Source organism: Artemia sp. Qi Xiang Cuo, chromosome 13 (assembly GCF_049724085.1).
Source record: "Artemia sp. Qi Xiang Cuo chromosome 13, ASM4972408v1, whole genome shotgun sequence".
In the NCBI taxonomy this organism is placed as follows: Eukaryota; Metazoa; Arthropoda; class Branchiopoda; order Anostraca; family Artemiidae; genus Artemia; species Artemia sp. Qi Xiang Cuo.
In genome coordinates, this window is record NC_142806.1 from 8,984,357 (window position 1) to 9,010,001 (window position 25,645).

Below are 25,645 nucleotides of genomic sequence, written 5' to 3' on the forward strand. Positions count from 1 at the left end.
GCTAGATGTTGCCTATGGATTGTTCTGGGTACCCGGCTGACTGACCGTATTTCAAACAGTAGGCTCTAAGAAAAGTGTGGTTTAGTCCCGCTTTCTAAGGCTATAATGACAGAAAGGTTGAAATGGCTGGGGCACCTTCTGTGGATAAAGGATGACAGACTTCCAAAGATTGTCCTTTCCGGTCAACCGTCTAGGGCTAAACGGAAAGCAGGTCGTCCACGGTTGGGATGGAAGGATGTTGTAGAAAAAGATTTAAGGGAAATGGTAACTTTATGGGAGGGTGTATTAGTACTAGAAATCTGGGTTAACGACGTGTCTTGACTACTAAGGTCCCTGCGTCAGTAACTCTTGGGAGGGTGTAAAGAGGGAAGTATTGAAAAGACTTAGATGGAGCAGGAGCGTGACCAGCTGTTTTGGCCTCAAAGTATTTTGAAAAACAAGGAAAATTGCTTTTTTGAATGGGTGGCAGTCACGCCTCTTTTTTTTCGGCAGGGTTAACAGGCTACCGCAAGATATTAGACAGATGTTTAAGAGGTCATACAAAAAATAATACTTATAATTACATCTCTTTTATAAACTTGATTTGATACAATTAAAGCAAAATTAAACTTTTAACGAAGATTAGTGTACCATGAGTAAGATGCGATGTATTTAAAATACCAAAATAAAGTTCCTTTCTAAAGATAATTCCGATTTCTTATAATTAAGCTAAATCTAGTTGCAAAAATGAAAAGTCCTTAATCAGCAAAGAGAAAAAGTGCAGTCACTTTCGCAGGAAGTTTAAATGGCAAAAAACCGTGTGAACGCCTGAATCAGCTGAAATATCTTAAAGAAATTATTGGACGAGGATTCGCGTCCTTGGGGCACGTGGTCCAATGGCAGGCAGTCCCTAGAGCGCAGGACGAAAGAACTGCGTTTGGGAGTGGGGTAAATGTGTTTTTTAATTTTAATATGTATTCAGATCTAAAAGAGTTCGTACCGCAAAATAATCTCGGTCACCATTTATTGTCTTTGAAGTGACCCATTGCTGTACAACTAAGCATGTAAGTTTAATAAATCTATTGTCTTTTTATAAGTGTTCGCTTCTCTTGTATGTCTGAGTCTAGTCCGATAATAGGTAACTAGTTCGCCAGTCTCCAAGGTAAATGCTCCCAAAGGAATCTGATCTCCAGATAGCCCGAGAAGAAGAGGCCACGCTTTTTCATTCCTACAAGCACCAAAAGTTGTCATCGCCACAGCTTAGAAAGAGTTTCTAACCCCTGCTAGCCTATAAGAATTCGTATCTCTTGAAGTCAGATCTAATTGTGTCGTGGAAACAAAGCTTTGAGACGTCAAAATTTATAGTTCAATAATCCTTAATTCCTCGTAATTTTTGATGGATTAAATCAAATGAAATAATTCAAAGAGATTCAAAATCAGCATTAAAATACAATTCGATTAATATGTATATCAGAGAAATTACGGCATCTAGTTCAAGTATAAGAAATAAGAAATAGGGAAATAAACCTATGCCATTCATATCTGACTTATTGAGAAAACAGGGTTTTGTTTTGATTAATAAGAATACGTTTGATTTAAATACTGATTTTTCTATCAGAAAAATCCATTATCGCTACAAATGGCCCATCCCATATGGCACAAACCATAACAAATATTATCTTCAATAAATTTTTCCATCGCTACAAATGGCGCGTGTCGGAAATTGGAGGAAAACTGCGAACTAGTTAGGCTATTTAAACTTTGTAATTTGAACTTAATTTTTGGAAAGATAGAGACATATAAGTAAATTGATTAAGCCTATAACCACTAGGCTACGATAGAAAACTCTTTATATCTCATAGGAGATAATAAGAGTCCCCCAAAATAGGTTAAGTAAAATAATAAATTTATTTTAAGTTGATATAAACGCAAAAAAAAAATATGAAATATTGTATATTGAAACAGAAATGGCTTTGTCAAAACAGGAAGGTAAATGGACTTCGCTTTTAGCGGCGCTCGAATTAGCAAAACTTTTAGCAGCTTTGCTTGAACTTTGGCTGTTGGAAATAAATTTTTATCCACTCAAAGAGTTAGGTACAGTAGAAAAAATGTATAAAAGTATAAATTACGAATTGTAAAGTGAAAAAAAAAATTGTATCCAGTTCTTAAAAAGTAGAGGCCAGAGTATAATCAACAGTTTTTTTTAGTGTTAGTAAAAAATGTAATGAAGTAGTGCCGTATATTAATGAATAATAAAGTATTTGTACCGTGAATCGAAAGAATAAAATAAAAGATAATACGTAAAGAAAAACAAAATCTAGCTGGACTGATGAAACGTTGGTAGAAACAGAAGAATTTTAGGCATAACAGTAGCAAATGGGGTCTGTTATATTCCACCCCCGTTTCTTTTCCTTTCAGATAAATGACCAATTTTCGTTTCTTTAATTACATTTGTGACCCTTTTGGAAGAATACAAGTAAGGTATTTTCTACAAACTGTGTAGTATTTTCCGTAACCCAGGTAGGGTAGGAATAGAGCTACAAGGCACCGTCATTATTATATTGACAGGGAGGGTTATTACCTCCAAGGTGAGAGTAGAAATTTTCTAGCCGTAACCCAAGGCGGGTACATTTGGCCTTAGAAAGTGGCCATTTGACCACTCGATCGCGTTATCATACCCTGAGACAGGGTATACTGTAAATAGGGTAGTACCAAACCCGATATTTGCAAAACCGCTGGGGTAGGAGCGGGAATCTCACTAACATTAGGGCCGACAAGGGGTTCTCCCATTCGAGTAAGTGGCATAACAATCTTTTGTGTCATTTTTTGCCTTTAAAAGTAGTGACCCCGCACATACACCCCAATAAGTGGTGCCAGCGGTAGCTAGCACTACGAACATTGGCGGCAGCGGCATAAGCACACATGCTAGAAAGCTTAGCAAAAGTCGCCGAAGGAAGCAAAAAAAGAAGAGTTGTTACCCAGCTGTGACTGGAACTCTGCATAAGGCGAGAAATTCGGTGAAAGAAACCGTTAATCACAGAAAATTGAGGCATAGGGATAGGTCTTAAAAGGGTCTCTTTTACCTACACAGATGACCTTCATCTGAATAATGGTGATAGAGAAAATTCAAATTCTGAAGTAGCTCCGCAAAATGAGTGAACAAGAAAATTTGAATTTTAAACCATGGCCGCTTTAGAGCCATGTAGATATAAAATAAGCCAGTGTTCATGCTTGTTTACAAAGAATAATTAAAAATACATGAATGTATTTTTTTTGGGTCGAGTGTCATTTGTATTGCTGGGGTCGACTCCCCTCGCACACGTTAGGTCCCCTAGTGGATAAATATCCGCGTTATTGTTGCTTATTAATTTTATGGGTTATTTGTAATGATGGCAAATATCAGACTTAACATATTGCTTTTTTTATAAACAAATACCATTCAACACAATTAAGAAAGGTCGTCAAAAGTCTGTCTATTGCACTTAAAAACTGCTTATTTGAAAATGTCAATTTTCTTTTTATGTTGTTCTATTTATTTAAGAGCGAGAGAGGATGGGCATATGTAGGTTTTATTTTTGTAGCTAGACTTAAGACATACCTTAGTACTTCAGTTTAATTAAATCTACGTTCAATGTTTTGTTACAACAAGCATCCTTGATTGCTATACTTCGCGCACCTTAAACTAAATTAGTCTATGTTAGTAAGGATTTGATTAAGTTTTGGATGTCTTATTTTTGTTAGTGTTATTTCTATGCCCTTTCAAAGGATAATAGAAAGTTTGGAACAGAAAAGAACCAAAGGTAGGAAGCTCGTGGTCGACTGAAAACGACAACTGGTGTTGGACCACGTCTTGTGGGAAGCCTGGGGAGGAACTCAAGGCCAATGTTTGTTTTTTTGTAATTTTTTTTAACGATCGCAGGAAACAACGTTCCTAAGTCTTTAAGGCTCTGTAAATTATTACATTTCCGCCCATCAAGGCCAGTCATAGAAATACTCAAAGTTTTGCTAAGCAATTCTGAGGGCTAGTTCGGTTCTAGTTTTTTGGATCTGAATGATATGAAGTGGAAAAAGGGTTCTTTATTCCCGGTAGGACAGAGAAAAAAAAAAGCGTTTTAATTTCATTGTATTATATCTATGACGTATGCTGTCGGCCAGCTGTGTTAAACATTAGTTTCATATAGAAACAAAGGCATTTATGTATTTAGCTCCTTTGCGAAAAAAAAAAATTGATTTCATTATTTTATATCTATGACGTATAAAATAACAAAGAGATCACTGTTCTATAGTTCTGTGACAAAAACGTTCTTTAATTTCATTGGTTTATCCATGACATATATTTTGCTCTAATTTTTGTGGCATATTTTAACAAGTCAGTCACGTTATATCTTACCTATACTGACTCAGGTCTCCCTCGGATTTTCAAACAGTTCGTGGTAACGAACTGTAAGTAAGGAGCGACCCGGCTCAATGGTAACCGAAACTCTAGAAAACGGGTTTTTGATACCAATAGATATATCAAAAGAATCAGATTTCAATGCTGATTTCAAATATATAACTTTCATCAAGTTTAGTGCTACCCATCAAAAGTTACGCGCCTGAGAAAATTTGGCTGATTTTCGAAAAAAGGGGTAAAGACCCCATAAAAGTTATAGAACCTTAATTAAAATCACACCATAATATTCAACGTATAAGAGAACCCTACTGTAGAGTTTTCAAGATCCTACCTAGAAAAATGTGTAATTTTCCCTTTTTTGCCAGAAGGAAGATCACGGGTACGTGGTTATGTGTGTTTGTGTTTTTTTTTTTTTTACCCATGGGTGATAGTATCGACCCCGGGGGCCGAAAATATCGTAGGAGGGCTCATTGGAACGGAAATTAAAAGTTCTAGTGCCCTTTTTAAGTGACCAAAAAAATGGAGGGCAACTAGGCCCCCTCCCACGCTCATTTTTTTCCCAAAGTCACCCAATCAAAATTTTGAGATAGCCATTTTGTTCAGCATGGTCGAAAATATGATAAAAATATCTTTTAGGATGACTTGATCTGCCAAAGTCCCCAGGGGGAGGGCTGAAAGTTATGAACTTTACTCAATGTTAACATATAGTATTGGTTATTGGGAAGTATACAGACTTTTTCAGAGGAGATTTTTTCTGGTAGGTGGGGGAAGGAGAGGGTCGGGGGCTATATGGAAGGATCTTTCCATGAAGGAAGTTTTCATGGGGGAAGGAAATTGCCATGAAGGGGGCGCCGGACTTGCCAGCATTATTTATTGGTTATTGGGAAGTATACAACCATTTTCAGGAAGGATTTTTTCTGGAGGGGGGGGCTAGAGGAGGGGATTACTCTGGAGAATATTTCCGTGGAGGATGTTTCTTTGGGGTAAGGGACATTTCTATGAAGGGGGCGCCGAATTTCCAAACATTATTTAAGAAACGATCAGAAGTTAAATAAAAAAAAAACAAGTTTTTTCAACTGAAATGTAAGAAGGAATATTAGAACTTAAAACGAACAGAAGTTATAACGTATGTGAGGGGGTTCTCCCCCAAGTCAATATCTCGCTCTTTACGTTACAGTTTTTTTAGTGCTTTCAAAAGAGCTATCTATTATAATTAAACGGCCTTTGTGATTCAGGGGTATGTTAATAAAATTTTTTTTTAACTTTTAACTTAAAGAGCGTGTTATTGAATATGGGTAGAACCCCTTCATATAAGTAATAACATATACGTAATAAAAAAAAACAATAAAAAAACAAGGTATACGGCTCAATAGTAATCGAAACTTTTAAAAACGAAATTTTGATGTCAATAAATGTATCAAAAGAATGTGTTTATAATGCTGATCCTAAATATATAAATTTTATTAAGTTTAGTATTACTCATCAAAGGCTACGAGCCTGAGAAAATTTACTCGATTTTTTAAAGAGGGGGAAACATCCCCTACAAGTGAAAGAATTTTAATGAAAATCACACCGTCAGATTCAGCGTATCAGAAAACCCTATTACATAGGTTTCAAGCTCATATCTGCAAAAATCTGCAACTTTGTATTTTTTGCCAGAAGAAAAATAAACGAATATAGAAGTTAGTTACGTAAGTTAATTTGTAAAGACATCCATTTAGTAAAAGAAAAGTAAAATTTTTTTTATGCAAATAAAAGCTGCAATAACTAAAAAACGATCAGAAATTAAATAAAAAAAACAAGTTTTTTAAACTGAAAGTAAGGAGCGACATTAAAACTTAAAACGAACAGAAATTATTCCGTATATGAAGGGGCTGTCCCCTCCTCAACGCCTTGCTCTTTACGCTAAAGTTTTTTTATTGTTTAAAAAATAGAGTTGTGAGAAAGTCAAACTTTAGCGTAAAGAGCGAGGCGTTGAGGAGGGGACAGCCCCCTTCATATACGGAATAATTTCTGTTCGTTTTAAGTTTTAATGTCGCTCCTTACTTTCAGTTTAAAAAACTTGTTTTTTTTATTTTCCATTAAAAATTCACCCTTTTCCCAACAGCGATGTATTGTATCAAAAAAAAAAAAACAAGAAATTATACTTAAGGAATCAGCTATGGATATGATATATGTTTTCTTATTGCATATTTAACGTAAGTCCTTCCTCAAAGGTTCCTTAATTGCCGAAATATTTCTGTTTAATTTGTTTATTAATCGAGAAATATAATGTTTCTTACTCGATTAATATATGTACCAATAGATAACTATGTGTAATTATTGCTAAACAACAAATTGGTTCGTTTCTATGAAGAATTTCTAAGCGGTTGTGGTAATATACCTCATATACAGTATGGCGAATTTTACACCAATCAGATCAGCTAAGATCCGTGGATTTAATCACTATGTATTTCAAACGGTAACTAAGTAAAACCAACAAGGAATTCCCGATTAATGTGAAGGTGTTTCTCACTTAACGGATTCTAATAAGACTTTAATATAATATTTATTTATTTAGTGCTGAAAGATTTGCTCAAACAATAGCCTTCTAAAAAGATATTGATGTCAGTTCTTCATTATGCTTATATTCTTTGCCAAGCATTAACCGGAATCTACGAAGGCAAGCATGGAAATCCTGCGTCTAATTACCTTATTCGAAAAACGAATATGAGGCACCAATGTTGACTTGCAATTACGGAAAAATCCTGAGACTAAGACCCTCTGTATTTCTGCCGTTAAATCCGGAGCCCCATAAGAGCGTCTAGGCCAAGAAATAGGGAAGACAGCAGAAAACTAGTGGGTATAGAGTTCTCCACTAGTCCTTGTTATGTCTCGTTCCCCCATTGTAGTATCATTTGCGTTAAACCGTGTGGTTACGACGCTGCAACATGTGTTTCTTAAACAGCACGGACTTGCGTAAACAATGAAGTCATGAAAAATATCGTAAAAGTAGACCTCAAACTTAATACTGAAGGGTAAATTATGTTTATTTAACATCTATATTTTCGTTATCAAAACAAATTTGAAGAAATTTCTGTTTTCGATTTTCATTTTGAGAATACCAATATTAGTGTATTTATTTAATTCTGTCTCATAGCTAAGAAATTATAACCCAATTAATGCGTGAATTATTGTATGTGTATTTACTTAAAAGAACATGTGATTCTGCCGCGTTGTTTTTATTACAGGAAAGTAAATGGACACTTTGGTCATTGAGTATTACAATAAACTGCCCAGTACAGATACGACCCAGTAACATCTATTTTATCATATCTCAACCAACGAAGAGTACTCACCATAACTCCAGGCAAGTTTCATCCCAGCTTTGCCTACGAAAACAACAGTTACCATCGACCGTCTTTTCTTCGACCATGAACCATAATACATATCAGGTAACACTCTATTTGAACCTCAGTATCAAGTGCTTTAACGAACTATATAATCACTTAAATGCCAAGAACCCCATCGATCAGTACAAGACAACAATATTTGACGATATTTGAAGTTAAATAATATTCAAATTTGAAGATATTCGAAGACAAAATTGAATACAATTTGAAGTTTAATTCTGAGAACTCCATCGATCAGCACATGATAAACAATATTTGAATTTAAAAGATAATTAAAAACATTTGAAGATATTTGAAGACGAAATTAAAGACAATTTGAAGTTTAATTCTGAGAACCCCATCGACCAGCACACGATAGACGATATTTGAAGTTAAATGACACTAAAAGACATTTGAAGATATTTGAAACAGAAATTAAAGACAATTTGAACTTTGACTCTGATAACACCATCAAGCAGTACAAGATAAACGATATTTAACGATATTTGAAGTTAGATGATAGTTGAAGAGGTTCGAAGTTGAATTTAAAGACAATATATCAAGAGAGTCACTAGAATATGACGACAACACGTTTCTAAAGGCACTAATGAACAATTTTACGCGAGAATACATTCTTTTAATGCCCCAAAAATCCAAAAAATTATATGCTGAGAAAAAAAACACCAACACCTCTAGTGGGAAGAATCATTTCCCAGTTGACTATCAGAACGATATTTAACGGTCATTCCCCAGTTGACTATTAGGGAAAACTTACCGTGTAAAGACAACTAGACTCAAACTGTTCCATGAAGAAACCATAACGTGAGTGCTTCGAAATTTTTGCCAGGACAAAAGGAGTGAAGGACAGTAATTTACAACGGAAGGGTGTAGTACACTAAGGACACGAAAGGTGACGAATAGATGTGAAGCTACATGTGTTACTTCCTAACAGCTTTGACAATTCAAAAATCCCAATAGTGAAAGTGTTTTAATGTCAGCAGTGAATATGATGAACCAAATATTGTATGTTATAAATCATTCATGTATTTACCACAAGTAGAATTAGGTGTAATATTATCAAGTTATTTATTTAACGTTGTGTACATAGTATGTAGTACGTAATACAGACAGCAAAAATAGTAAAACTAATGTAAAAGTGGAATAGTCTCAACCTTGTATTAAATTATAAGTAATCAGAGTTACATATAGAAAAAAAAAATCTTTAATATAGTAGCTAACCTAGAACCATAAGTAGTCTTAGTCCGGTAGATGAATTTTAGATAGGGATGTAGAATAAAATAATAAAAATAATTGAAAAATTTTAAGCACTCCTAATGGGCAGTTACTAATGACGGGACGTCATTATTTCATGGGAAGGGTGATATGTACCATGAGTAAGATGCGATGTATTTAAAATACCAAAATAAAGTTCCTTTCTAAAGATAATTCCGATTTCTTATAATTAAGCTAAATCTAGTTGCAAAAAATGAAAAGTCCTTAATCAGCAAAAAGAGAAATTGCATTTCTAGCTTCAGTCAGAAAACGGCGCTAGTCGTTCGAATTTCGCTAAGAAAATTGTAGCAAAAAAAATTCAATGCATAACAATTCTAAGGAAGTTTAAAAGGAAAAAAACTGTGTGAACTCCTGAATCATCTGGAAAATCTCCCCGAGATTATTGGACGAAGATTTGCGTCCTTGGGTCACTTGGTCCAATGGCAGGCAGTCCCTACAGCGCAGGACGAAAGAACTGCGTTTGGGAGTGGGGTAAATGTGTTTTTTAATTTTAATGTGTATTTAGATCCAAAAGAGTTCGTACCGCAAATAATCTCGGTCACCATTTTATTGTCTTTGAAGTGACCCATTGCTGTACAACTAAGCATGTAAGTTTAATAAATCTATTGTCTTTTTTAAGTGTTCGTTTCTCTTATATGTCTGAGTCTAGTCCGATACTAGGTAACTAGTTCGCCAGTCTCCAAGGTAAAAGCTCCCAAAGGAATCTGATCTCCAGATAGTCCGAGAAGAAGAGGCCACGCTTTTTCATTACTACAAGCACCAAAAGTTGTAATCGCCACAGCTTAGAAAGAGTTTCTAACCCCTGCTAATCTATAAGAATTCGTATCTCTTGAAGTCAGATCTAATTGTGCCGTGGAAACAAAGCTTTGAGACGTCAAAATTTATAGTTCAATAATCCTTAATTACTAGTAAAACTTTACATAACATTAGTATCACATCCAGTGAGTATTTTAAATTGATTAGAGAGGAGCCTCTGGCGCTTTAACACGTGTTTGCTGAACCAATTCCACTATAATAAAAATATTTTATATTTTTTATATAAAATTTTATATATAAAATATTATGTTTTTATATTTTATATATAAAAACAATATTTTATTTTCATCTTCTTTACAAACATTAAATCTACGGCAATAGAAAAGTTTATAAAGGAAAGAAGAAAATACACAAAAATACACAAAGAAAAATACAACATAAATAAGAAAAAAAAAGCTTTGTATTTCTTACCAATGTAAGTATTTTTGATCCAGAGGGCTTTTTATCTGTTCCAGTTTTAAGTAAAAAAAAAAGAGGTAAAAAAAATACAGCTGATATTTTTGCTGAGCAACACTAGATGGTGCTATTTATTTTTTTTCACAGAGATAAACTTGGGTTTCTTTTCGTATCAATTACTCGCGCTTTTTTATACAAGAATTAGACAGGCCACGCAGCAAGAGGGAAATTTCAAGCTAGCTGAGGGTAAAATGGAGTATCTGGGGTAAAGCTATATCCAGAATATTTACTTGGGGTGGGAGGGAGGGGGTTAAGGATTTTTACCTGCATTTTTACGACAATTTTTAGAGTAGGAAAAATATTTAGGGGAGAGGTTCAAATCCAGTGGACCTGTGGCCCAGTGGCCTACCCACAAATGCAAAAATCCCCTGAATTTCGGGATATTTAAGTAAAATGAATATGAGCAAAGAAAACGACAGTACTTACATATAGCATTACACCAAGTTCGCTTCTAACCGGCCTTCTTTCGCCGTTATCATACAATGTGAAGCAAGTGCCGACAGTATTGGAACGGAGTTTTCCAATGTATGAATCGCCACGCCGAGCCAGGTCAGTCGGATCTGTAGTTATAGCGTAATTTGATGTTCGACTCTTCTTTCGTTTTCTGGCGGCCAAGAGAAAAATCTGTAAAAAAAATTATGTTTTATGGTTGGTATCTTTCGTTTTCCGGCTGCCAAGAGAAAAATCTGAAAAAATTTAAGTTTTATGGTTGCGGCTGTAGCTGCAGCCTAGTAAAGACCAAATCACAGTTCATAGTAACCGGAAGTTCAAGTTCAAAATGGCGTTCTGAAAAGCACTGTCAAGTAAAGAAGAATTGGCATCAGCTGAAGCCGATTCAGAGATAATTGCTGTTATTTTGGCTAATCTTAATAGTAAAAGTCTATTGTAAAAACAAAATTATGGGAGTTTCGTAAAAGATCCTGAAACTCCTCGAAAATGGTGTCAGATTAAAAATTAAAACTACACCATTGTAATCACCTTGGTTGAAGAACCCGTATAGGGAAACTCCCATCTTGAACAACGAAAACAACGTTTCCTTGCCAATTTTGTTCTTCCCAGGGGCGATCGTACCAAATCAGTGGTCGTAGAATGTTGAGAAAGGGCTCATTTGAATAAAAATCACCATATCGAATGCGCTCTTTCAGTAACAAGCTGAAAAGATTGTGACTCCTATTTTCGATTCAGAATCGCATACATATTTTAGGTGCGATCGTTTTGACCTGAATTTCATGTAGAAATGCCCTGGAAAGTACAACTGTACTTTATTAAATTTTGTCTATAGATTACACATAATACAAAAGCTTCAGCCATGTGCACGTGTCTTATATACGCCAATCTCTACAATTTGCTAGTTATAAATGAGTACCGACGTTGCTGAAACACAGTCCTTCAGTTCTATCGCCCCACAGAGGATAGACGTCTGTCACTAGAAACATCTTCGTCAAATTGAAAGGCTTCGTTACCAAAAAAAAATCCCTCTTCATTATCGACAATTCCAAATTTACATCAACATTCAGCCCGGTAGAGGGCCAAAACAGCCTCCCCAGAGAACTTCTTCTTCTTGTTTGATTATTTAGGAACACTAATACATAGCCTAATCTCCATGCAATTCCAGGTTCTGCAGCAGATGAGATCGAACTCGGGTTCCCGTATTTCCAAGCAAAGATGAATTCTACTTTGCCACCGCAGGCTTCGAGAGAAATGCACCTTGTATTTGTAACAAATAAATTTTAACTGGTTTAGCCGTATTCATGATCTCTATCGTTACCACGGAGCAGTTTAAACTTAATTCCTTCTATGCCAGAAAAGTCTTATTGCCAATGTAATATGGTAACCACCAAAAATTAAAAATAGTTGCCTAAAAATACACTTAAGCCACATTTTGACACTGACCTCTAGACAAACGCCTTGTAATTCTATCATTTCTTCTCGCCCATCAATTTCACCATGTCGCATAGAGTAGACATGTCAGACAGACAAATGACAAACAGAAATGACAAACGACAAATAGGTTTTTACCATGTCGCATAGAGTAGACATGTCAGATAGACAAATGACAAATAGCTATGACAAATAGCATTTCACCATGTCTCATAGAGTAGACATGTCAGATAGACAAATGACATATAGCAATGGCAAATAGCATTTCACCATATCTCATAGAGTAGACATGTCCGACACACAAATGACAAATAGCAATGATAACTGCATTTCACAATGTCGCATAGAGTAGACATGTCAGATAGACAAATGACAAATAGCAATGACAAAAAGCATTTCACCATGTCTCATAGAGTAGACATGTCAGACAGACAAATGACAAATAGCATTTCACAATGTCAAATAGCAATGACAAATATGACAAATAGCAATGACAAATAGCATTTCGCATTTCACCATGTCTCATAGAGTAGGCATGTCAGACTCACAAATGACAAATAGCATTCCACAATGTCAAATAGCAATGACAAATATGACAAATAGCAATGACAATTAGCATTTCGCATTTCACCATGTCTCATAGAGTAGGCATGTCAGACTCAAAAATGACAAATAACAATGACAAATGACATATAGCATTTCAAAATATCGCATAGAGTAGACATGTCACATAGACAAATGACAAATAGCAATGACAAATAGCAATTCACCATGTCTCATAGAGTAGACATGTCAGATAGACAAATGACAAATAGCAATGACAAATAGCATTTCACCATGTCTCATAGAGTAGACATGTCAGACAGACAAATGACAAATAGCATTTCACAATGTCGCATAGAGTAGACATGTCAGACACACAAATGACAAATAGCAATGACAAATGACAAATAGCATTTCACAATGTCACATAGAGTAGACATGTCAGATAGACAAATGACAAATAGCAATGACAAATAGCATTTCACCATATCTCATAGAGTAGACATGTCAGATAGAAAAATGACAAATAGCATTGCACCATGTCTCATAGAGTAGACATGTCAGACACACAAATGACAAATAGCAATGACAAATGACAAATAGCATTTCACAATCTCGCATAGAGTAGACATGTCAGATAGACAAATGACAAATAGCAATGTCAAATAGCATTTCACCATGTCTCATAGAGTAGACATGTCAGATAGACAAGTGACAAATAGCAATGACAAATAGCATTTCACCATGTCGCACAGAGTAGACATGTCAGATAGACAAATGACAAATAGCAAATAGCAATGACAAATGACAAATAGCATTTCACAATGTCACATAGAGTAGACATGTCAGATAGACAAATGACAAATAGCAATGACAAAAAGCATTTCACCATGTCTCATAGAGTAGATATGTCAGATAGACAAATGACAAATAGCAATGACAAATAGCATTTCACCATGTCTCATAGAGTAGACATGTCAGACAGACAAATGACAAATAGCAATGACAAATGACAAATATGACAAATAGCAATGACAAATAGCATTTCGCATTTCACCATGTCTCATAGAGTAGGCTTGTCAGACACACAAATGACAAATAACAATGACAAATGACAAATAGCAATGACAAATAGCAATTCACCATGTCTCATAGAGTAGACATGTCAGATAGACAAATGACAAATAGCAATGAAAAATGGCATTTCATCATGTCTCATAAAGTAGACATGTCAGACAGACAAATGACAAATAGCATTTGACAATGTCGCATAGAGTAGACATGTCAGACACACAAATGACAAATAGCAATGACAAATGACAAATAGCATTTCACAATGTCACATAGAGTAGACATGTCAGATAGACAAATGACAAATAGCAATGACAAATAGCATTTCACCATGTCTCATAGAGTAGACATGTCAAATAGAAAAATGACAAATAGCATTTCACCATGTCTCATAGAGTAGACATGTCCGACACAAATGACAAATAGCAATGACAAATGACAAATAGCATTTCACAATCTCGCATAGAGTAGACATGTCAGATAGACAAATGACAAATAGCAATGACAAATAGCATTACCATGTCTCATAGAGTAGACATGTCAGATAGACAAATGACAAATAGCAATGACAAATAGCATTTCACCATGCCTCATAGAGTAGACATGTCAGACAGACAAATGACAAATAGCAAATAAAAAATAGACAAATAGCATTTGATAATCAAATGCAAAGACTTCCCGAAGGCCTCCTGCGCATTCCAACAACCAAATTAGCCTAACTGGTCTATGACCTTGATCCTAGAGCTTACAGACAGTCTTGCCCGACAGATCTCGTGCAAAATGAGAGGACAGCCTTAAATAGTTTCTGGGAATTGTTGAAATTGAAATTCATGAGGCTCCCCTCTCCTAATTAGGTTTTCCATCAAGAGGAGCAGAGTTGCAAAGCTTTTTCCGCCGTCTATAACCTGGAAGGGGGCCTAAAGTCAAAGTGTGAGTACAAATATCACTACAGTCAAGCTTATACTTCACACTTTTCTATTATACTTGTGGGATTGCCTCATAAATTGCCACAGAAGCAGGGTTCTAATTCCTTAAAAATTGACTTTCTTATAGGCAAACATTCAGCATTTAATTTTTCAAAAATTTATCTAAAGCAGTATTTTTCCAGGAAATCTTATACATAGAACCTGGCCATACGCTGCTTAAGGAAACCATAGGTGCAGGGGAGAAGGGCCATTGCCCCAAGCCCTTCCCCCTAAATATCATATGGTTTATGATTTTCGCTACTTGTCTATTATGCAATAAAAACTCGAGAAGTGAAGTTTGGTGAATGCTAATGAAATAAAACCAAATATGAAGAATATGTAATGCTCTAGTAACAAAATTATAAAAACTACCACAAATGATTATGGAAGGGGGGGCCGCCCAGAGCGCATTATATTAAATACGTAACCTAACCTATCCTAGGTACCTTTTTTGCCCCTCAGTCCCAAAGAAATATTGTTGACGGAGTGAGAAACCCCCGTTTGCCTAGCGAGCAATAGCAATTGTCTTATTAAAGAAGTTGATTGATTAGTTTTTCACGTCACAAATTCTCGAGTGGTTATTGTATATTAGACAAGTACCCTGATTTTCTCTCGAAGCCTGTTTACAATATAAAAAGGAGAAGTAAAATAAAAAAAATGTCTCTAATATTTGTTTATTGTGATGCAGCACTGTTATTTTAAACCATTATTTCTGTCTTCTACTCTAAACTGTACTACAGAATTCAACAAATATAGCGAAACATCAAAAGTATCAAGATCGGACAGTCACCGGACATTTAACAAGACTTGTGTCAATCAATGGCAAAAGAGAGACAGACATAAATAACTGGTTTCGTTTGCTTCAGATACCTTAGAAAACTTTTGCTGAAGACACGGAAGAAAAAATATAAGGAATTTTGAAGGAATATATAATGAAGAAATTCTGGAGAAGGGTAAACCAAAGACAAGGAAAAGCGCCAGAGGGAATCCCGGATCCAAATAGCTGGCCGGAACATTTCAAACAGTTCGTGGTAACGAACTGTAAGTAAGGAGCGACCCGGCTCAATGGTAACCGAAACTCTAAAAAACGCAATTTTGACACCAATAGATACATCAAAAGAATCAGATTTTAATTCTGATTTCAAATATATAAGTTTCATCAAGTTTAATTTTACCTAACAAACGTTACGCGCCTGAGAAAATTTGGCTGATTTTCGAAAAAAGGGGGAAAGACCCCCTAAAAGTCATAGAATCTTAATGAAAATCACGCCATCAGATTCAGCGTATCAGAGAACCCTACTGTAGAAATTTCAAGCTCCTATCTGCAAAAATGTGGAATTTTCCGTTTTTTTGCCAGAAGAAAGATCACGGATGCGTGTTTATTTGTTTTTTTGTTTTTTTTTTTGTTTTTTTTCCCCGGGGGTGATCGTATCGACCCAGTGGTCCTAGAATATCGTGGGAGGGCTCATTGGAACGGAAATTACAAGTTCTAGTGCCCTTTTTAAGTGACCAAAAAAAATGGAGGGTAACTAGGCCACCTCCCACGCTCATTTTTTTCCCAAAGTCACCTGATCAAAATTTTGAGATAGCCATTTTGTTCAGCATGGTCGAAAATATGATAAATATGTCTTTTAGGATGACTTAATCCCTCGAAGCCTCCAGGAGGAGGGCTGAAAGTTATGAACTTTACCCAATGTTAACATATACGCTAGTATTGGTTATTGGGACCGAAACTCAATGGTAACCGAAACTCTAGAAAACGGTATTTTGATACAAATAGATACATCAAAAGAATCGAATTTTAATGCTGATTTCAAATATATAAGTTTCATCAAGTTTAATCCTATCAATCAAAAGTTACGCGTCTGAAAAAATTTGGATGATGTTCAAAAAAGGGGGAAAGACCCCCTAAAAGTTATAGAACCTTAATGAAAATCACACCATCATATTCCGCGTATCAGAGAACTCTACTGTAGAGGTTTCAAGCTCCTATCTACAAAAATGTGGAATTTTGCATTTTCCGCCAGAAGAAAGATCACGGATGCGTGTTTATTTTTTTTTTTCCAGAGGTGATCTTAACGACCCAGTGGTCCTAGAATATCGTGGGAGGGATCATTGGAAAGGAAATTAAAAGTTCTAGTGCCCTTTTAATTGACCAAAAAAATGGAGGGCAACTAGACCCCTCCCACGCTCATTGTTTTCCCAAAGTCACCTGATCAAAATTTTTAGATAGCCATTTTGTTCAGCATGTACGAAAATATTATAAGTATGTCTTTTAGGATGACTTAATCCCCCGAAGTTCCCGGGAGGAGGGCTGAAAGTTATTAACTTTACCCAATGTTAACATATAGTATTGGTTATTTGGAAGTATACAGTACAGACGTTTTCAGGGGAGATTTTTCCTGGTAGTGGGGGGGGGGGTCGGGCAGGAAAGTACGCAAGGGGGGCCCCTGATGAAGAATTTGGGAATATTTCGGAGGAATATAATTACCCTATGAGGGAGGAAGATTATTCGTTAACAGAGGAGGTGGATATTGAGGAGGTTGCTCATGTGTTAAGGAAATTGGATGGAGGAACAGTTCCTGGAATTGATGGAATTCCGACTCGTTTATATAAAAAGTTTTCAAGTTAATTTATGCCAATTTTTATACTGCTGTCTAAAAGCGTGCTTTCATCAGGAATTCGTGTTTCAGGATGGAAGACGTCTTTAATTTTACAGTTATTTAAAAAAGGGGATCCGAGGTTGCATTGCAACTATAGGCCTATAGCTCTGGTACCATGTTTAAGTAAGATTCTAGAGAAATTGATTGATAATAGGCTAGCTAATTGGTTAAAGAAACATCGAATAATTCGTGAGGAACAAGGTGGATTCAGGTAAGGATATAGCACAGTTGACAGGATATTTGTACTTAAGGCTTTGATAGAAAAGTATAGTAGAGGTAAGAGTAATTTATTGGTAGCTTTCGTAGATTTTTAGCGAGCATTCGATAGTGTTGATAGGATTTTGTTGTGCGTAGAATTGTTGAGGATAGGACTGTCCCGTATTTTTGTTCGACTAGTGTGTGATATGTATAGGCTAACAAGAGGAATGGTTAAGGTAGCAGGGAAAGGGTATTCGGATTTATTTAGTTGCGAGGTAGGAGTTAAACAGGGTAGCACCTTGTCACCGAGGCTATTTTGTTTATATATTAATGATATTGTTGAGTTTTTTGAGAAAAAATGGGCGCCAACTGTGAGTTTAGGAAATTTAGCTTTGTCTCTGTTGTTATTTGCAGATGATGTGGCGCTGATAGCTAGAAGCGCCGAAGATTTGCAAAAACTGTTGAACATATTAGATGTTTATTTGGAAAAAGGAAAGTGAGATTAAATATCCAAAAGACTGAAATTGTAGTTTTTGGGACAAATAAAAATGATGATAAATTTTTATTCAAGGGTATTGAGTTGAAAAAAAGTGCAACTTTTAAGTATTTAGGGTTTGTATTAAATAATAAAGGAAATTGGAAGGATAAAGTAAACGAAATGGTAGGTAGAGGTAAAGCGGTTTCTTCAACAGTTTTAAGGATTTCAGCTTTAAATGAAATTAAAAATATTAAAATGCATAAGTATTTATTTCAATCGAAAATCCGCCCTACTATTCATTATGGTGCGGAGCTTTGGGGATATGAGGTGATCCCGCAATTAGAAATGGCTCAATTACAATATTGTAAAAGATTGGTTAGAGTAAATGCTACAACTCATAGACGGGCTCTAAAGGGAGATCTGGGTTTTTTCCGGTGGTTAAAGATAAGTTATTACACGTAGTAAACTTTTGGCTGAAAATTACCCAACTACCAAATAAGAGGCTTATGAAAGCCGCATATTTGGAATTATTCCAGCAAGGTAGAAAAAGATCGTGGCCGTTCCATGTTAAAGCCCTCCTTGATAAAGCCGGACTTTCATACGCTTGGAATGAAGGTCTTGGTCCAACAGGGGATCCAGAGGAAATTTATCGGAAGCTAAAACATGTTAAAGAGGATCAAGAGATCCAACTCTGGCATGAACAGATTCGAAAACTGAAATTTTGCGCCAGTATTCTAAGATAAAGAGTCTTTTGGACTAGAATAATATTTTAAGCTGAATTTGCCACCGGAAAACTTACGTCTGTGGCTCCAGATCTGAGCAAATGGTTTGCCCTTAAAAAGTAGATTAAATGTATTTGAACGAAATGCTCAGGGCCCTAGATCATGTTATACCTGCTCTTTATGTTGCATAGGGAAAGAAAATTTGCTCCAATTCTTGGCGGTGTGCCAAGGGCTTTCAGGTTTGAGATTGAAGTATTTAGGTGATGGGGAAGTTTTTCTCCTGGGATCCTTAAGTCTTCATCCTTGAAGACGATTATAGCAGTGACCGGATTTTTAAAAAGGGTTTAAAAAGAGATAAATAAAGGGTTTAAGATTTTTGTTTGTTTTTAGTAGTTATACCATTTATTTAAGTGTATGCTGGCTGTTCTCTAATATAATCATTGTAATGTTTGTGTATGGTCTAGCGGCTGAATAAATTATCAATCTATAAGGAGCTCGCGAAAACGTATTCTGTCTGAAGTAAATACGTCTACGATTAGGAGCAAGACCGGATTGAATAGGTGCGAGGCCTGATTGGATTTTGTTTTTGGCGGGGCTCTCTCAATATATTAAATATTTTAATAAGATATACGTGAGTAGTTTACGTACGTAAAGTAGTTAAAGTACGTAGACCAAAACCTCTCTAACATAGGACTATCCTGATTAAATTCAATAAATTTCATACGAATTTTTAAGGGTGTCAATTTTCTATTTTATAAAGTATGTATAATATAATAATAAATACATTAATAAATCTCATCCAGCAATGTAAACTTAAAATAAAAATATTTCTAATTATTTGAATAACTCATAATTTATCCCTCATCGTCAAAAACAAGTTGCTTTAAATTTTAAAATCTTCTTTTTTGTTCATTTTGATGATAACGCAGGGCCCTTTCAAATGCTAGGCCCGATTAGGCCCAATCGTTCCAATCGCTCTTTATCCACCCCTGATTAGGGAAAAAACAAGTGAAAGTAGAAGTGTTTGCATACATTTATTTTTATTAGATAAGAAATGAAGGCTAGTAGAATATCATTACTTATCAGTATTTCTACTTCACTTGCTCTATTTCTCCGCTAACTTAGAAATCCAAATTTATCTAATAATTTAGAATTCCTATTCTCTGCTAACCCCGCTTGTCATTATTCCAATTTAGCCTTGAAATTTGACCCTAAACGGCCATTAAATGGTTTTTTTCATATATTTTTATTTGTTTTCAATCCAACTTTGCCATCTCGTACATGCTTAAAATAAATTGTTTGTGTGTGGCTTTTCGCGTTTGCCCAGAAAAATTGGCTGGACTAATCAATCTAGAAGCATACAAATTCATACGGTGTAATTACTCAAGCCACCCTATAGTCAGGATTGAACTCCCGAAGATAATTTGAAATTTTGGCCAGCCAAAATTTTGGCAAAGCCAAATTTTTGGCTTTGAAGCATTGCCCCTCCCCAAAGAAAACTTTAACACTGACCTTTCTGAATGAAGACACCTTGAAACAAATATGCGCACATAACGAATCTACATGTAGCCAATTCTACAGACAAATCTTTCCAAGAAACCTTGAAAAAAAATTATGATCTACTCAAACCTCTTGGCAGGCAGTTTAGTTGTAACCATGTTACAGATGTCAATGTAAGTTGTTTTGGAGATACGGAGTAATGAAAATATTACAATATGAAGCTAAAGACATATAATTAAGTTCACTAAGATTTAATTAATAAAATATATACAACATGACGTTAGATCTCTAATCAAGTAGCAAAATTGTTACAAACATGCAATTGAAGTTTTTGCCCAATTGATCAGTAGAAATTCCCAGTACAGTATTTTTTGTCCTAGCCCAGCCTTACCCGAAACACTCCCATCTCTAGATTACTTCACGTTTCCTCCAAATAGTTTGAAAGCGTCACAACAAAAACTTACTTTCTAAGGCTCCTCAACCCACGCACTTGGGTGAACTCCTCCCTTGAAGGATCGAAAAAGTGTCCCTCTGGTTAAGACCGCTTCAAAATTCCCCTTTATTGGCCAATCAGGACATTTACGCGCCACGAACATTTTTTTTTGTCTTGAACATGCCAGTATTGCTTTTGTTAGTAGCTCCAATTTATCCAGTTTTTTCTCAGAAGTCCCCAAAACAAAATTCCTTCGAGTGGAGGGGGGGGGGCGAAACTAGAAAAAACGATGTATGTCTTACCTTTCTACCATCTTCCCTTTCCATATGAACAAAATACGTTGGATACAACCCTCTGTCCACACCTTTTCTATCTCTCGTCACCCGGCATTGAATTAGTACTCCCTTTGGAGGAACTGAGTAGACGAAATGCTCCAAGTTCTCAATAATTTCTGAGGAGCATAAATGAGACAGTGATGCTGAGAAACCCTAAAATAATCATTTACAACGTCATGCAACCGGCAACTACTAATACAAAACAAAAACTCTAATCAAGTAAGGTGTAATAGAAAATGGTACTTACTAGTAAACCATTTGCTACTTAAAGCCCCAGAGAGGCTCCAGTTGGAGAAGGGACAGGGAGGGGGCAATTACAGCCCTTACATTTTGAAAAAAAAATTATTGATATTTTCATTACAAGAATAAAAAAAACTGCCCCCTCCACTAGATTTAAAAATACCTTTTTTGTCTCTCCAAAAAAAGAATAAAAACCCTCCCCCCAAATATTTGGGAATAGGTACTTCTAAACCCTTAATGAGCAAATAACGGCACTAAGAATTTTTCATTTTTTGGCATTAGTGTAAATATGGCCAATATCACTAATAACGCAACAATTCTATTTTTCTAGTTCCTCTTAGTATCAAAGTTAAAAGTTTCAATGGTTACATTTAGGTATTTTCGTCAGAGGAATAAAAAATACCCCTTCCTATAGATTAAAAAAAAACAACTTTTTATTGTCTCTCATCAAAAAAAGAAGAAAAATGACCCCTCCCCCAAACCTCGTGAATAGGAGCCCCCTATAGCCCCGCCATAGTTAGTGCAGAGCCTTGTATTGACTGGTAAACAACGGCAATAAGAATTCATCATTTTTGGGCTTTAATGTGAATATGGCAAATAACGCTAGTAAAGCTACTATTCTATTTTTCCAATTCATCTTCAGTTCAGAATACCTTCATCTTCAGTTCAATTCATCATCAGTTCAGAATAAGAGGAAAACATGTTTCTTAATATGAATATACTAAAAAGAGAGAAAGGCACGGTCCCTTCTAATCACCGTATAAATGAATACAAGACAGAATCTACTTAGCGCTATTTTGTATGAGCTTCTTTCAAACAGTTCGTGGCAACGAACTGTAAGTAAGGAGCGACCCGGCTCAATGGTAACAGAAACTCTAGAAAACGGGTTTTTGATACCAATAGATACATCAAAGGAATCAGATTTCAATGCTGATTTCAAACATATAATTCTCATCAAGTTTAGTGCTACCCATCAAAAGTTACGCGCCTGAGAAAATTTGGCTGATTTTCGAAAGAAGGGGGAAAGACCCCCTAAAAGTTATGAAACCTTAATGAAAATCACGCCATCATATTCAGCGTATCAGAGAACCCTACTGTAGAGGTTTGAAGCTCCTATCTACAAAAATGTGGAATTTTGCATTTTTGCCAGAAGAAAGATCACGGATGCGTGTTTATTTGTTTTTTTTTCCCAGGGGTGATCGTATCGACTCAGTGGTCCTAGAATATCGCGGGAGGACTCATTGGAACGGAAATTAAAAGTCCTAGGGCCCTTTTTAAATGACCAAAAAAATGGAGGGCAACTAGGCCCCCTCCCACGCTCATTTTTTACCCAAAGTTACCTGATGAAAATTTTGAGATAGCCATTTTGTTTAGCATGGTCGAAAATATGATAACTATGTCTTTCAGGATGACTTAGTCCCCCGAAGTCCCCGGGGGGAGGGCTGAAAGTTATGAACTTTACCCAATGTTAACATATAATATTGGTTATTGGGAAGTATACAGAAGTTTTCAGGGGGGGGGGATTTTTTTCTGGTAGGTGGCTGGGGGTGTGTCGGGGGTTTATATGGGAGGATCTTTCCATGAAGGAAGTTTTCATGGGGGAAGGGACGTTGCTATGAAGGGGGCGCCGGATTTCCCAGCATTATTTAAAAAAAAGATCGGAAATTAAATATAAAAAAAAACAAGTTTTTCAACTGAAAATAAGGAGTAACATCAAAACTTAAAACGAACAGAAAATATTACGTGTATGATTGGGTTCACCCCCTAGTCAATACCTCGCTCTTTAAGCCGAAGATTTTTTAGTACTTTCATAAGAGCTATTTATTCTAAGTAACGGCCTTTGTGATTAAGCGGTCATTTTTAAAGAATTGGAACAAAATTCGAACTTTAGCTTAAAGAACAAGGTATTGACTAGGGGGCGAGCCCCCTAATATACTTATTAAATATATATAAATATAGAAGTTCGTTACGTATGTTAATTTGTAAGTTACGTATTTTTATTACTAATAAAGATGTTCGTAAATAAAATTAAACAACTTTCGAGAAAGCCATTTAACCAGATAAAAGTACAATTAACATGCAAATTATGTTTTAATTATTCATGTACGGTGAGCCACAATCAAAACCTGCATTAATTCAAAAACCTGTTTTAATTATTCATTTACGGTGAGCCACAATCAAAACCTGCATTAATTCAAAAACGTTCAAAAATTAAATTAAAAAAAAACAAGTTTTTTTTTTAACTGAAAGTAAGGAACGACGTTAAAACTTAAAACGAACAGAAATTATTCCGTATATGAAAGGGGCTATCTCCTCCTCAACGCCTCGCTCTTTACGCTAAAGTTTGACTTTCTCACAACTCTTATTTTTTTAAACAATAAAAAAGTTTAGCGTAAAGAGCGAGGCGTTGAGGAGGAGACAGCCCCTTTCATATACGGAATAATTTCTGTTCGTCTTAAGTTTTAACGTCATTCCTTACTTTCAGTTAAAAAAAAACTTGTTTTTTTATTTAATACGTGTAAAATCCATATGACACCTATTAAGATACGATAAAGTTAAATTTTAAGGAACGATGTAATAGAGCTTACAGTGCTTCAAGCTGGCCTTTGGACTACGAGTAATTCTTCCTTCTCTTGTTCTCAGAGGTGAGCTTAGCCAGTTTTGGGCTCAAAAGTAAAAAACAGCTCCATATCTTGTGCTGTTGCATATAACTCTTAAGCTCACCATCTGAACACATGGAAAAGAATAGATATTTAGGAGGTTATCCCCGAGAAAAAATTTATATAAAATCAAGCGTACTTGACAGCGGATGCTTTTCATTTAAGGGTGTTATCCATTTGGTGGGTAGCGAAGCAGGGTTAATTTTCCAATTTTATGTCTACGACTGACGGAAAGCTGCCATTCGCGGAAAGGAAAGAATTGTATAGACTTGGAAAGCGAATCCACAGGAAGACTACAGAAGAAATAGACTATACAAACAGGAAAAAATCATAACTGAAGGATGTTAGTGGAAACTGTTTCTTTTGATTGACTGATTGAGATGATTTATTTAACAATAATAAAAAACAGTTTTTTCAACTGAAAGTAAGGAGCAACATTAAAACGTAAAGCTAACAGAAATTGTTACTAGGGGGTTGCCCCATCCTATATATCTCGCTCTACACACTAAGTTTTTTTTAAGTACTTTTAAAAACGCTTCTTATTGTTCTAATTAAACGGCCCGCCCTTGTGTTTCAGGAGCCGTTTTTAAAGAATCGTGACAACAAGTCGAACATGATATTCATCTTCTTTAACATCACAAATCCCATTGATTGTATATGGAATGAGGACCTTCTTTGAGGAACTATTAGTCAGTTATTTTGTGTGCTTACTGACTTCCTTCGTCAAGGTTACTTACGTGTTTCCCTTGACAGTTTTATTTCGAAAAAAACTACAGTTCTGTCCGGAGTACCCCAAGGAAGTATTGTTGGGACAACTCTTCGTTTAGTGTTCATAAGTGACTCAGAAGATAGCCTTGTGGAAAAAACATGAACAGGCTTCAGCATATTTTTGTCCTGGTGGATTATCCGGGCAATAATCCGCAATAATCCAAGGAATGACGTGATTGAAGTAATATTTAACACATACTGAATCACGTCAAGCTCTGGTATCACAAAGACCAATAGCAGTTCAGAGTAATCTAATGACGACATTAATGGTGACAGTTGACTGCTAGTGAAACTGGGAGGAACATATTGCCGTCAAGCAGAGTTGTCGATTCACGGAGATTATGGGAAGGGGGTATATTTTTCAAATCTAGGAGGGGAATTTTTCTATGAGAATACCAAAAATAAAATTTCAAAATGGAATAAAAAGAAAAAGACATTATTCAGAATCGAAGAAGGGAGGGGGGGGGGGTCACAATATTCGGGGGGTGAGTCTTCAAAAGATTCAAAAACTAATAATACACCTAAGTGGATGACTAGTTTCTATGCCATAAACATTTAAAGAGAATCCAAGACTAATAATATTTATCACCTAGCAAATCCTTTTAATGATTTCTTAATAATGTCATACACAGTAAAAGCCTTTGACATTTTCTTAGATGGAACCCAATAAAGAGAGAACCCCTTTTTTGAAGCTATAGCTCTTTATTAGGACTAGCACCTGAGAAAAGGGGAATTCAGGGAATTCAGGATAATGTACGATTTTCTCCGGTTCTCAAAAGCAAGAGCTGAGAACCCCCTGTTATGGGTTTTTGACCATGGTGATTTATATTGGTGCCCTTTTCACCTCCACCTGTTGTTATTTTTGAGGGCTAATACGGAA

General features: G+C 35.7%; 1 protein-coding gene across 3 annotated transcripts in view; it reads right to left on the bottom strand.

Annotated features, from left to right (window-relative positions):
• The window catches only part of LOC148944914 (tubby-related protein 3-like), a 197,710-nt gene that overhangs the window by 31,750 nt on the left and 140,315 nt on the right, over positions 1 to 25,645 (bottom strand). For all 3 annotated transcript variants that reach the window (XM_089098718.1, XM_089098719.1, XM_089098720.1), the window contains 2 exons: positions 21,065 to 21,250; positions 10,735 to 10,932 (listed from right to left, as the gene is read on the bottom strand). In XM_089098718.1, coding sequence (XP_088954844.1) covers positions 10,735 to 10,932; positions 21,065 to 21,250 — 384 coding nt within the window. The remainder of the gene's footprint in view (positions 1 to 10,734; positions 10,933 to 21,064; positions 21,251 to 25,645) is intronic.